The 13,749-nt window shown below is 50.1% G+C and overlaps 1 protein-coding gene across 2 annotated transcripts in view; it reads right to left on the minus strand.

Annotated features, from left to right (window-relative positions):
- KCNH6 (potassium voltage-gated channel subfamily H member 6) overlaps window positions 1–13,749 on the minus strand; it is a 128,266-nt gene that overhangs the window by 23,164 nt on the left and 91,353 nt on the right. For both annotated transcript variants that reach the window (XM_019548469.1, XM_019548468.1), the window contains one exon: window positions 2,053–2,478. In XM_019548469.1, the coding sequence (XP_019404014.1) occupies window positions 2,053–2,478 (426 nt within the window). The remainder of the gene's footprint in view (window positions 1–2,052; window positions 2,479–13,749) is intronic.

Genomic DNA, 13,749 nt, shown 5'->3' on the forward strand with positions numbered 1-13,749 from the left:
CCTCACCCCCCGGCTGGCTCCCAGGCCTAGTGACCAGGCATCCCCCTACATATCCTGCACAGGGCAGGGGCATGCAGACAGCAGATCACAGTTCTGCCTCAGGCCCTGGCCCTGCACATCCTTGCCCACAGAACCGGGACTCTACCCCGTGATCCTGGGGTTTCCATGGAAACTGGCCAGGAACCACCTGAGCAGGGTGCATAGCTGATCAGGCAGAGAGCTGCCTCCAGAGCCAGGGCTAGAACCGGGGCCAGGGCCAGGGCTGGGATCCTGGGGTGGTGACACCGTGGGGCTGGGACCTGGGGCAGAGCCGTGATCTGCTCCTTGTACGCCCCTGCCCGCAAAACCTGCTTCAGGGGTGTGCAGGCGTTGTACTTGGAACACTCCAGCATGCTGCAGTGGCACATGTAGTCAGTGCCCCACGTTTCAAAATGGTGGCGGGGGGTGTTAACTAAAGTTCCTCCAATGAGCTTTAGTTAAAATGCCCCTGCTGCCATTTTGAAGCATGAGACTCCAGATACATGAGACACTGTGGGTGTTTTAATTAGAGCAGCTCCCAAAAGCTGCTCTAATTATAATGCTCCCCCTCCCTGCAACCCAGGAGCATGTGTATAGGTGCCTCATGTGACTAAGGAGGTACTAAGTGTTAGCATTATTGCTTATAGTTAAAAAGAAGGCAGGGCAGATTTGCACCTTATAAACTAACCAAAGAGAGTGTGTGTGTGTGTGTGTGTGTGTGTGTGTGTGTGCGCCTGCGTGCGCACATTCATGAGAAAAAGATAAGATTTTATATATATCTATATCTATATATATATCCCTCGTCTGTAGTCATCTGATGAAGTGAACTTCAGCTCACAAAATCTTATACTACAAACACATACACATATACACATACTTTGGTTAGTCTATAAGGTGCAAATACCCTCTCTTCTACTTGACTGATTCAGACTAACATGTCTCTATAATTAAAGAACCATCCAGACCACAGAATCCTACCAATTCCAGCCAACTCCTGCTCTGTTCTACCCCTGCTGCTGGGGCAGGCTCATCCTTCTGAAAAGAGAGTCTGCTGTAATGAACAGGTAACAAATCTCCAGTCAGAATAACAGAAGAGCAGCCACATAGTTGGCACAATCTGTAGCCTCTTTCATCCAAGCCTTCCCAGGGGGAAAGGAAGTCAGGCAGAGGATGTGACCAAGGTGATACAGATTCAATGGTAGACTCAAAATGCAGCATCAGGGGAACAGGAGAGTACACCAAGAGGCTTAGAAAGCAACTCCATTCCCTGAGATTACAGATTGATTTATCAGATCTCCCAGCAAAGAAAATGTGGTCCAGTGAACAGGACAAAAATCTAGTGCTCAGGAAATGTGTGTGTTTCTTCTGGCTATATCTCTGGACCCCCAAATGACCCAGGGCAGGTAATTTTCCCTTGTGCCATTTGTCCATTGAGATTGGGACAGGAGTCATCTCTTGCCATATGTTTGTAAACTGCTTGACACTGCAGGGCTCCTATCTCAGGCAGAGCTTCTACGTATTGCCATAATATAAAGAAATAATAATAGAAGTGTTCCCTGGGTTTTCATATACATTTTTAGGCTTTTTGGAACTGCCATACTAGATCCATGTTATCTAGCACCCGTCTCCAGAATACACAGGGCTGATCACCAGCCTAGCCCTATAACCTGCCTCCTGCTGTCCCCCACAGCAGCAGCCACACCCTAATGTCAAGGAAGGCCCTGCAAAATACCACTTTTTGTAGGATTAGACATAATCACTGCTATAACTACAGTCTGGTGAGTTGTTACCCAACAAGGATCCCAGAAAAGATGTCTGTCTGTCTATATATCCATCCATCCTTTTAACCTTCCCATGACCATCCACTGCCACACTCACCCACCCATCCGTCTGCCCAAATTCTTGCACTCACCCCTCCACCCACCCATCCATCCACCTATCCATGCGTCCATCCCCCCTGCCCTACATTCTGAGGGCCAGGCCCAGATCTCTATGCCCCGTTTCAGATCTCTCCCATGGCTGCCCCTGACTCACCTCATCCGAGCCAGAGCGGAAGATGAGAAGGTCAAAGGGGATGGCAGCCACCATATCAATGAGGAACCAGCCCTTGAAGTAGTGGATTGCAATCTTGGCAGGATGACTCACCACCTCGTCATTGACATTGACATAGGTGGTGCGAAAATTGATGATGATGTCAATGATGAACATAATGTCCACAATGAGGTCGATGATGTTGAGGGGGTCACACGAGTACCCACAGTCCCAACGCTTTTCCTCCTGCTCCTCATTGAGCAGGAAGGCAGCTGAGTAGGGTGTGAAGACAGCTGTGTAGATGACCAGCAGCAGGATCAGCCAGTCCCATACAGCCTTGAAGGGGCTGTAATGCAGGATGGTCCATCGATGGATCCGTGGAGCCTGCAGCTTGTACTCTGGGAGGACGTCAGCACCCAGTGACAGGACCTGCCGGGGAGATGAATGCATGATATGGGGCAGAGGGAACGTGGGGGATGGAGAGCTTAGACAGCCCTGGAGCTGGATTCTACCCTTCCAGCATCAAGTCTCCTCAGCACCTCCTTGCTCTCCCCACCCCCAGTCAATCCCTCCCCCATGTCCCCCTCACAAATGCCCTGGCCCACTTCCAGTTGCTGATCCCCACCCCTCATCATCTCCATGGATGCCAAGACCCCACCCAAATGCTGAGTTCCTCTCTGCTACACCCTATAGGCAAACTGATCCCCTCCAAGTGCCAGACTCTTTACACTTTACACTTCTCTAAACTGTTCCTCCTCATCCCCCTGAAGCATCCTTTTATCACCTCAAACTAGAGCAATACCAGCTCCCTCCCTCATCCCACAGTGCTACTGCCTGTACACATGTCAAGAGCTATCACTGTGCCTGTAAATAAGTCAAGAGAGCAATGGGCAAGCCTCTGTAGTCCCCTTGTCTTTAATGACCCTGCAAATAAGGGATCATCTCCCAATTCCCAACTCTTCTACCTAGAGAGTGTCTCTGAATTACAAGTAGCAGTGGCTTTGGCTTGAGGGGCAGAAGGAGGAGAACTTCATCATAGAAGCTGCAGGGTAATTCTGTCAAACAGAATAGGTAGCACAGGGCAGGCTGGGAAGTTGCAATTGGATTTGCCAGATGGGACCAGCCCTGGGGCCCATCTTGCCTGGGGCTAAGGTCTCAGCAGTTGGCAAAGGAGAACGTTCTTCAGAGGGGAGAGGAAATCATTCAGTGCTGGGGCAGTCTGTACAGGGTACTTCCCAGCATGTACATGCATTATACAGGGCAAGAGGTGTTAACTGTTCATGTGCTGCTGCTCCAGCTGGCATGTAGGGCAACCCACAGTTGTTGGGAAGTCCTGCAATCAGCCGTGGCACTGAAAGAGTTAATTGCTGAGACTGCAGGACATGCTTGCACACCTGTGCTAGCTTCCCCAGCCAAAGACATGGAGGCAACACACAGGCCACAGCAGGTGTTAGCAACCAGAGAAAGTCCGTAGAAGGCTTGTTCTCAGGGGATTAGCCCATGCTACAGACAGTCACCCTATATCTTCACTGCTACTGCCTGCTGGGCCAACTAGAACAAGTCAGTCCAGGCATACTAGTGCGTGTTATAACCAAACCTCTGTTTTGCTGTGCAGTTTCCGATCTCTCACATGCATACAGAGGGAACAGATCCACCATAATGCTGACAGCTCCTCTGGCTTCCCACAAAGACTCCAGTCTGGAGACTGAATACTGTAGTAGTGGGGCACCAGGGAAGGGGGGTCAAATCCAGTTGCCTCTAGGCCAGGCCCTCTCACTCATGCAGGGGAAAGATTCAATTATGGAAGGAGGCAGGTGGGAGTGAGGAGGAATCTCATCTGCCTAGGATGGGTTTTCAACCTTTTTCAGTCTAACTAGCCCTGGTGGCTGGATGCTGAGCAGTGAGGGGGAGAGAGGTAGCGCACACACAAATGTCAGGGGGATGGGGGAGGTAGTGCACATCCAAACATCGGGGGGAGAGGTGGGGGTGGCACGAGGCCAGACAGAGAGCAGGGAGACAAGGACAGCGTGCGGGTGGGCAGGGACAGAGCACTGCCACCTCACAGGAGCAGGGTCAGGGCAGGCTGGGGAAGCTCACTGGGTTGGTGTGTGGCCATGCCACCATGTGTACACTTCCCTGCCCTGCAAAGGGGTGCCACTGCCCTCACCCTGCCCCAGCCCTGCTCCTGGGAGATGGCGGCGCTCCATCCGTGCCCACCTGCATGTACCCGCTAGGACCAGTCCAAGTACCTCCAGGGGTATGTGTACTCCCAGTTGACACCCCCTGGCCTAGGAGGTAGGGAAGGATGCACATGGCATCCAGTCCTAGCCTGTCTTCAGCATTTCTGCCCAGTATGTTAACTCCCCAGAGCATCCTTCCCCTTGTGCCCACCCCACACTGCTTTCCTGGCCACTTGTCAGGAGCCCACAGCAATAACTTTGCAGGTGCTCCTCTCTGTAACTCTTGAGTGCCGCTAGGACCTTTGAGTCAGGAGGCAGGCAGCCTTGCACAACGGGACCTCTTGCCACCATATCAATAAAAACTTCCTTGAGCCACACATGTTTCTAGGCTGCCCCATGATTAGGCACCTATGATTAGGGGAATGAGGCCATTTCCATACCCCAAGGCTGCACAGAGCTTTGGGGCTACAATCCAGTTCCTTGAGCTGCTAGTGGAGCTGTGTGAGAAGCACCATCAGGATCTGCTACTAGCTACCAGGTGAAACTCCCTTCTTGACAATAAACAGGCACTCTCTCTGAATAGTATTAATTCCCCACCTGCCAGGGGCTTGGCTTTTCTGGTAACTCAGAGGACTCATCAAACAAAGTACAGCCTGAGTCCTCTCCCTGAGTATGGCTACTCCTAGATCTTTCCCAGAAGATCTTCCATGCCCTGGTTCTCCTCATGTCTAGTGCAGCTTCTAGCTACTTTTATAGCCTGGCTGGAGTTGGAGGACTCCCCAAGTCTGACTACACCTATGTATTACATACTACCAACGAGGCTTTAGGATTGGGCTAGCTTCCCAGGAAAATACCTACGGGGCCAGGTGAACTTTTGCAGCCCACGTCACTGTAGTTTAATTCCTGCTGGCATACGTGCTAGCTGGCACAGGTACATCTATTCCTGCAGCCACCATAACTCTGAATGCAGTGTAGTCATAGCTGTGGCTAAGCTGCTGTGCTTCTCTCTAGTAGGGTGCAGTATCCACGTACATCGTTACACATGCCCATGTACTGACATATGCACATGAACATACATGCACATGAAGACCAGCTGAAAACCCAGCAGAATATAGAAAAGCTGCTGTTCACTTTGGCCAGTACAGGGTGGATGTAAAGCCAGGGGAGTGTTAGGGCAAGACAGCCCTGGGAACACCTGAGTCCAACCCTCTGGTCTTCAAAGCATGAATGGGTTGCTCCCCTATTAATACTGATGGTGGGGGGGAGGAGGTTAGCAAAGGCAAGGGCTGGGGGGAGGAGCAGAGCCTAAAGGGAATCTCTGCAGCAGTTCAACAAGCCAGCCTTCTCCCTGCATTGTGCAATGAGTCTCTCTTTCCCTGCGCAGCTCATGCTTCTGAGACAAGTCTGTGTGTTTGGTAGAAAAGATGCGGCTCAGGTCATATCCACAGGCATGCAGGTACCCTGGGGAATGGACACAGACTAAATGCTTATGGAGATGGATAGCTAGGGGGGTCCAGCTAGATGGGTGGATGACTATATTCCAGACAAATGGGGGCATCAAAGAAATGACTATAAAGGGTCCCAGGTCAATGAGTAGATGAATCCTGGATAGGTAAATGGAAGACTGATAGGGTGCACAGATTCGTCAGTGAATAGATGTGATCCCAGACAGACAGACAAGGTCCCAAATCTTTCAGTTCTGGACCCCTTAAAGTACCTGACAACCAGCCCTGCTCATATCCTCACAATATGGTGGGGGGAAAGTCCTGGGGCTGAACATCAGACCCACCCAGCCCAGGTGGTGGGCCAGGTCAGCTCTGACTCACACCTTAAGGAGCTGGCACCCCACAGAGGAGAAGCAGAGAGGGGAGAGGGAAGGATGGAGGGAGTTGACACAAGAAGAGAAAAAAGAGAGAGGAGAAGCAGACACTCAGGAACTGTAATAACAATGAGGGCATTATAGGATCTCAACTCAGTGTCTTGCTCTCACATTGGCCTGCCCAGCTTCTAGGGGGTAGTAAAAGCAGGATCCATTAGACCAGGAAGGGTGGAGTCTTCACAGTCCCCTCTGCTCTTCAGATCCTGCTGGTTCTCGAGCAAACGTGCCTTGCCTCTGGGGATGAACTCACTGCTGACGCGGGACGCAGTGATGCTGGCTGGGCTGATGGGGCTGTGTCGATGAAGGACATTGAGAAAGGTCTAGAGCCCTTTTGCATGTTAACAGCCAAGCCAAGAGGACTGCACTGCAGGGTGCTGGTCCTGGTCTGACCTGATGCCATGTGGATCTGGGCTACAGTGTCACTCAGGGCCAGTGGTGATGGAAACAGATTGGAGACGGTGTAAGCAGGGATCAGGGCAAAGAGCTTGTAACAAATAGGTCAAGAAAAGTGATTCTCAGTAATAACTCAGTCTTTGAGCACAACTGACCTGGGGAAGAAAAGAACCAAGGAAGGGTTATGAAGGCAAATCAAGTGGTGAGTTTTGGAAACGGTTAAAAATAAAGAGATAAAGCCTGTTGAAGATGAGGAAAATGAACCTCTCTACCTGCTGTTACTGGTCTGATTCAGAGAAAGGAAAGTTTTTAGAGGGAATTGGAAGGAGGTGCTCAGCCCCTCCAGAGTTTGGAACTCAGCTGCAGGCAGTCAGTGGATCATATTCTGCCTGGTTGGGAGGCCAGGGGCCAGCTGGAAGTGATGATGACCAGCTAATGAAGGTGGATCCAGAAAGAGGGTTAAGAAAATTAGGAGGGAGTGCTGAGGGGAGAGAAGGCAGCTAACTGTGCTGGGGAGAAGTCAAAGCTAAGTCACCTCTCTCAGTGGTGAAGAATAAATTGGTCTGAGAAACTGAGAACAGAGCTGACTTGTCTGTGGCAGCAGGGCAAAAACCCCACGTATAGGTAGGTGCCTTTTTGTATGACATACCTCATAGGTGACATGAGGCTGCAGGCCATGCTGGGATCTCCCTAGTGCTATCTCCACCAATAAATAGTGGTAATCCTGAGAAGGAGGACAAGGAATATAAAGTCTGGTGTGATGAGGTTGGTGGTGTTGTGCACTGGGGGTCTCTGAAAAGCTTGGATGACAGCATGGAGAACAGCCCAATCATCACAAGCCAGACAAAGTTGTTGAGAAGAAGAATGTAAAAATATGAGGGAGGTTCAGTCTCAGTGGTTTCTCTGTGTGAAGCATGTGGCAGCAGATCAGAGATGGTGGTTATGAGAAAAAGAAGGGAAAGTGTTTCATCATGGGCCTTTCCAGCAGATGTGGGTGTTCAGCTGAAAATGCAGGTAAAGATGGACTCATATGCTCAATTATGGCAGGAATAGAAGGCAGTCTAGGGCAGGGTAAGTGTAAACACAGTGCCAATTACCTGTGGTGCACTAGGACGTCAGGAGTGAGGCACTCGAGCAGCTCTATGTACATTGGAAATTGACTATTCTAAGGGTGCGTGTCCGTCAGAAAGCATCAGGGATGGGCAGCTCTAAAGTACTGAGGACACTAATAGTGTTCTAAATGCACCAATGCCAGGGGCTATGTTAGACCCATGCTATCCCCCCACCCCTGAGATCCTGGGTAGTGGAGGGAAATCATAAGATTCGCTGTCATCAGAAGCCCTTCAAAAGCAGTGGCATTAAACTGAAAATAGAAGAAGGGTCACAGGAGATGTCTGTGTGCAGTGCAAAGTAGGCAAGTGATCTCTCAGTAATGGTTACAAATACCAGCAAGGTCTTTATGCCCATGCTTGCCTTTGCACATGTAAGTCCCACCCCCTGGAAGTCAGCATGTTATTCAAGTGCTTGACTTTCAGTACCTGCCCAAGGGCCTTACTGAAGTGTAGGGTGTTGGCCTCCAGTTGTGCTGCTGTGCTAGGCAGGAAGAAAGACCCAATGACCTCTGTATGGCTGCATGGGTCTGCTCAGACCTGGGGATTGTTCATGGAGCTTGCCTTGGGCATGCAGCTATTCACACTGGAGGGATCATGGCCCAATTTGCAATGCAGAGACCAACAGGAATAAGCTGAATAGCCAAAAGGCAGAGGATAATGATGGCAAAGAGGCACAAAGTGGCTATGGTAAGGGAGAGAGAGCAGGGCAGAGAATCTGCACATGAAACACAAACATGTCCCATGAGAACCATATCCCCTAGGGAGAGAAGGAAGTTGATTAGTTCACCGTGGAAGAGGGAAGCCTTCTGGGAAGATTTTTGCCTGTGGTCCCATGAACCCAGACATGACCATCTCCTGTTGGATTGTGGAGAGCAAACAGCATCAGTGCCCAGAAAAGGAAAAGTGAAGAGCTGGGGCCAAGTTAAGAATGATGGGTAAGAAATGATCACAGACAATGCTCTGTGGCTCTGACAATGGCAGAGACTGAAGCTACATGATAGGGGCAGGAAGGAAAGTTACTCAAATGCTATCTTGATGAGGACAGTGTGAACATCTTTACTGACTAGGACAGACCAAACTAGAATGGCATATCTCTCAACCATCATACTCCTTTAACTGGGGTCTCTGGGCTGGAGATCACCCTGGCTTGCATGGTGGCAATTCCATTATGCAGACTGCACTCTTTTGTTTCCCTGTAGCAGCTGTTGGGACAGACTGGAGTCCTGTTACTGCAGCATCTCAGGCACACCTTGATGTGTTAAGCCATTTGTTGGTCCATTAAATCAGTGATTCTCAACCAGGGTGCCAGGGCAGATGTGAAAAAATAAGTTCACATCTTTTTGAAGTTTGAGAAGACAAGCAGATAAGCTAAGTAGATAAGCAGGGATTAGGGCTGATCACTGATTTTTTCCTTCTAAGACATGGGCCCAAAAGAATGAGTCTGTAAGGTGTGAGTTTCATCATCAGAAGCCACTATGTCATTGGGGGAGCTGTAAGCTTCCCTTGGAGCAGGCACACAATGGGAATAGGAGGCAGAGCCAGGAGCTGGGACCTCAGTTCATTGGCAGAAATGGACAAGCATAGCCCTGCAATGTGTGTGTGGGGGGGGCATCAGGAAATGAGGCCAAACTCCCAGGTAAGCTCTTACAGGTCCTGAGCATACTCTGACTCAGACATACCCTAATTTTAGGTCCCCTTCCTTGGCGTTCACTTTATTTTTAAGGTGCTAACATAGCCAGGTCAATGACTCATGTGCAGCAGTAGGAGAGCTGACAGTGCTTTTGACTGCCTTCAGGTCTCTTTAATTGAATTTGTGTTCAAGTCATGGCTTGGAAAGACCCCAGGTTTTGGCTGGGAAAGACCAAGTCATGGTTTAGAAAGACCCCAGTTGGCTGACTGAAGGACAGACTGGGGAGCACATTATCTATCCATAGATGTCAACAGCTTCTCTCTCCTGTTCATCCTTTTCCAGCTATGTTAGGTCTATGGACAAGAAAGACTGTCCCTTCAGTAACAGCCCAATGAACAACATAATACCAACCCCTGCTTTTAGCAGTGTTCCACTGTGTTTCTATACTGTTGACAGCCAGTGGTGATTCCTTGCAGACTGTATGGCAGGGGTCTGCTGGGTAAAGAAGAACCAAGTTTGATACCCCCAGGCTAGGGGCAGAAGTTACACATAAACCAGTTTAAGTAATTAGAAACTGGTTTAAACCTGTAACGGAACAGAAGTTCAGCGCACATAAACCAATTTCAAAATGGCTGAAACTAGTTTAAAATAAACCTGGTTGAATACAGTATCAGACTTAACTGATTTGGGTCAAACTGGTTTATGGAACTTTTGTTCCAGACCCCTTCCTGGTTCAAGTTAAATCACAGTCTCCCAGCATGCTTTCCAGCCCTGGGCTGTCTGCTCCAGCAGGGAAGAGTTGGAGCGGTAGGGAGGCAGGGACTTCCCCCTCTCCACCCAGGTAAATCCAGGCTGGGGTCTGAGGCTAGGGAGGGCAGTCAAACTTCCCTTCCCCTGAGTAAAGAGCTGCCTTGCCCTACTAAAAATGTACTGCTGGCTATGACTGTGGACTGCAAATCCCAGAGGCACCTAGAAGCACTGGACTGCTAATTCCAGAAGCCTCAGGGGCAGCAGGAAGAGGAAATGAACACACAGCTCATGCTGGCTACGTGCCAGAGAGCCATGCTCTAGCACCTCCTGGCTTCTGACTTGAGCCACTGCAGGTATGTGACTGCATTTCCTGAATCAAAAGAATGTCTGTCCAGTTGTTTCTCAGTTTAGTCTCTTCAGTTTAGATTAAACTGCAAAGATTAAATCGATTCAGCTTTGGGCTTTTTGACTGTCTGTACTTAGCTCCTATAACTGCAGGGTGAAGCACAGTAAAACTGCAGAGAGGCCGGTATTGGTGAGACCTTTTAGGCTGACATTCAGGAGGGAATGCTTCCTCCAACCTTATCTTGTCTGATATTGCTTCACTGATGCAGCCATATTCAGAACAAAGGGATTATCCCAGCATATTAGCCATGGGCACAATCCAGCTGTTTGCCACTAGCTAGACCAGAAAGGAAGAACAGCAAATCTGAGGCTTCAAGGCACTAACTGGAAGGTGGTCAGGAACAAATTTCTCCTCTTCCCCTATGGGCTGGCATTGACCAGTTAAAAGCATCATAAAATCTCAAGGTTGGAAGGAACCTCAAGAATCGCCTAATCCAAGTCCCTGCACAGATCCAAGAAGCACCCTTCCTAAACCATCCCAGGCAGACATCCACCCAACCTCTTCTTGAGTCCCTCTAGGAAAGGATATTCCACAACTTCCCTGGGCATTTTATTCCATTATCCCGCTGCTCAGACAGTTATGAAGTTTTGCTGAGATTTAATATAAATATGCTTTGCTGCAAGCTGAGGAGAGGTTACGCATTCTACTGAATGTTTTGCCATCATCCAGGGTGGCAGAGGAGAGACAAGGCTGGGTAGACCACTGGTGTCTTCCAGTGGGGCAGTGCCCATGTTAGTATCTTCTCCATGTCTGCATGTCTGTGTGCTACCCAGCTTGGCATTCACAAGATAGTGCAACTGAATCCACCCATCCTGAGCTCAAAAAGTCCCTCCGTAATCCCACATGTCCCAAACCTGACCTTGCTCCTCCCTCAGCCCCCTCATGCTTCTAAACAGACTCTGACATCTGCTGAAGAGAAAGATTAATGAGTTGGCCCAGCCTATCAGCCATGAATGCAAGAGGGAGGCCGTGGGGGCTCAGCTCTGGGTGGCCCTGACTCAGCTGGCCATGATGGCATCTTCCTTGGATGCCTTCACCTGGGATATTTGGCTGCAGGCAGGGGCCTGGTGTGACTGATCACCAAGGCAGGGGTCTGGTGTGACTGTCACCACCTCCAGATTTCAGCCCCTGGCAATAACGGGGATGAAATGGTCACAGCAAGGCGATGTATGAGGGGATGGAGGTGGTGAGGTCATGGTGATGATAGGTTCCTACCAGGCTGGTGGAAGTGCTGGGTATGTTTAGGGAGAGGGTTCTATGGGGAAACTTCAACCACAGGATTTGGAATCAGGAGCTACAACATCCTGCCCCCTTTCCCTAGGGGTTTACCTCTATGGACACTGGGGACAGAGGTCACGTGAAGGCACAGTCTCTACTACAGACCTCAGCGGAGGAAGGACCATATTGGCATTAAACACTGGGGATGATCTGAGGCTTTTCCAAATCTGAAGGGAGCTTGGCTTCTCTACACCAGTTTTGAGGCTGGGAGAAGGATGGCTCACTGAGTGAATCAGCAATTCCAGAGCTCCTGGGCTCTGAAGGTAGGAGCCAAACCTCTGCTCTGTTGTGGCATGTATCTATACTGCATCCATTGCATGGCTGAGAAGGGTCACTCTCAAGCAAGCCAGGCCCTCTCCTCCCATGTGCACACACCAAACCTGGAAATGTGGTGGGGAAGTCACCCCATGGATGCCTCCTGTCCTGCTATCACTTGTGCCAGAGACAGAGATCTCAAAAGCGGCAGCAGGGGGCACCCTAGAGTGCAAGTGGGTGGGCAGAGATGATGGAGAGGCTATCCCTGGAGCATACTGCCCATCACCATTACTCCAAGCTCCCTGGAGAAGAGCCAAGGCAACAGCATGGCCCTTGATTATGTTCAGAGCCTTGCAGGACAGAGCAGCACAGCCAGGGCTCTGCATTGCTGTCCTGCCTTCCCCATTCATCTACTATACTGAGCATGAATATGGTTACCGTTTTGGCTGAGCACCCTGTGATCTGGTTCTACATTTAACATGATCCCTGCAGTGCCAGAGTAGGGCTGTTGGGTCTATTACTTTGCTGGCTGACCTGGGGCAAGGTAACAGTCTCCCAGGCCTTTGACAGCACAGAGAACCTGCCATTTCACTTATCCTTTCCCTAAACACCCACTGAAGTAAGGAGATTTATACTACCACAGCTCTAGTAGAGGGACCAGGCCTCAAACTGGTTCCTTGGGCAGGCAGGCCTCTTTGCTAGCTTTCATAGTTGTATCCCTCCAAGCCTCCAGCCACAATGGTAGGGTGATGGTCACTGCAGAAACCGCTAAGACAGACAGTAGGGCCTGATCCTTCTTGGGGTTCCCCCAACATTATGTAATTGGTGTTAGTGGAGTTATTCCTGATTTATGCTGGCATAAGCAAGAAGTGAAAAAGTGTCCCTACTGGACCTGGCTCTCGACTGCCTTTGTTTCCACCAGTGCAGAGTGGGCATCACATGCTACAAGATGAGGACAGGTGTGTGCCATAATCTGTGCTGGAGAAATGACAACACAAAGAGCAAGGAGGAGGAAACAGGGTCTTTGGAGAGCAGCAGGCACCACGCAATACCAGCTCTGCTCAGGTTTTAGGGGTACCTGTACATTTCCGATTTTGATTTCCAGGGGAGCCCCCAGTGGGGCTGATGGACTCCCTCCATCTCACTGAGTGCTCTCCATCCATGTTGTCACCCCCACTACCTCTGTCTGTGAGCATCCCTCCAGACAACTACCCTCCAACTCCTCCTCTTTCTGCTCTGTGGGCTCACATCAAACCCCCAAGCCCTGAGATTACTGGTAGTTGCAGCCACAATGCCCCCACAACCCCAGCCTCACAGTCAGCCTGTTCTGGCCAGGACCTCTGGCTCTGCAAACCAGCTGCCCCACTGCTAGCCAGCCCTTCACAGTCTGCAACCATTTCCCCTAGCCAAAACCCACCTCACATCTCTGGCTACTGTCACCCAGCCCTTTGTCCAGTGCACCAGTGTTAGCAGAGTTCCTACTTGTTTATAACTTACCCTGAGACATAATGAGATTTAGAATCCCACAATACAGGACCCGGGAAACTATAGGCCAGTTAGTCTTACCTCGATCCTAGGCAAGCTGTTTGAGAAAATTATTCTGGCACACATTCACAAGGGGCCAGCCGGGGACTGCATGCTTAGGGGCAACCAACACAGGTTCATCAGTGGCAGGTCCTGTCAGACCAACCTGGTGGCCTTTTACGATCAGATCACTAAATCATTAGATACAGGGGTAGCAGTGGACATAGTCTTCCTGGACTTCTGGAAGGCTTTCGACACTGTCTCTCACCCCGTTCTCATTAACAAACTGGGGG

The sequence above is a fragment of the Crocodylus porosus genome, unplaced genomic scaffold (assembly GCF_001723895.1).
Source record: "Crocodylus porosus isolate Cpor-Errol unplaced genomic scaffold, CroPor_comp1, whole genome shotgun sequence".
NCBI lineage: Eukaryota > Metazoa > Chordata > Crocodylia > Crocodylidae > Crocodylus > Crocodylus porosus.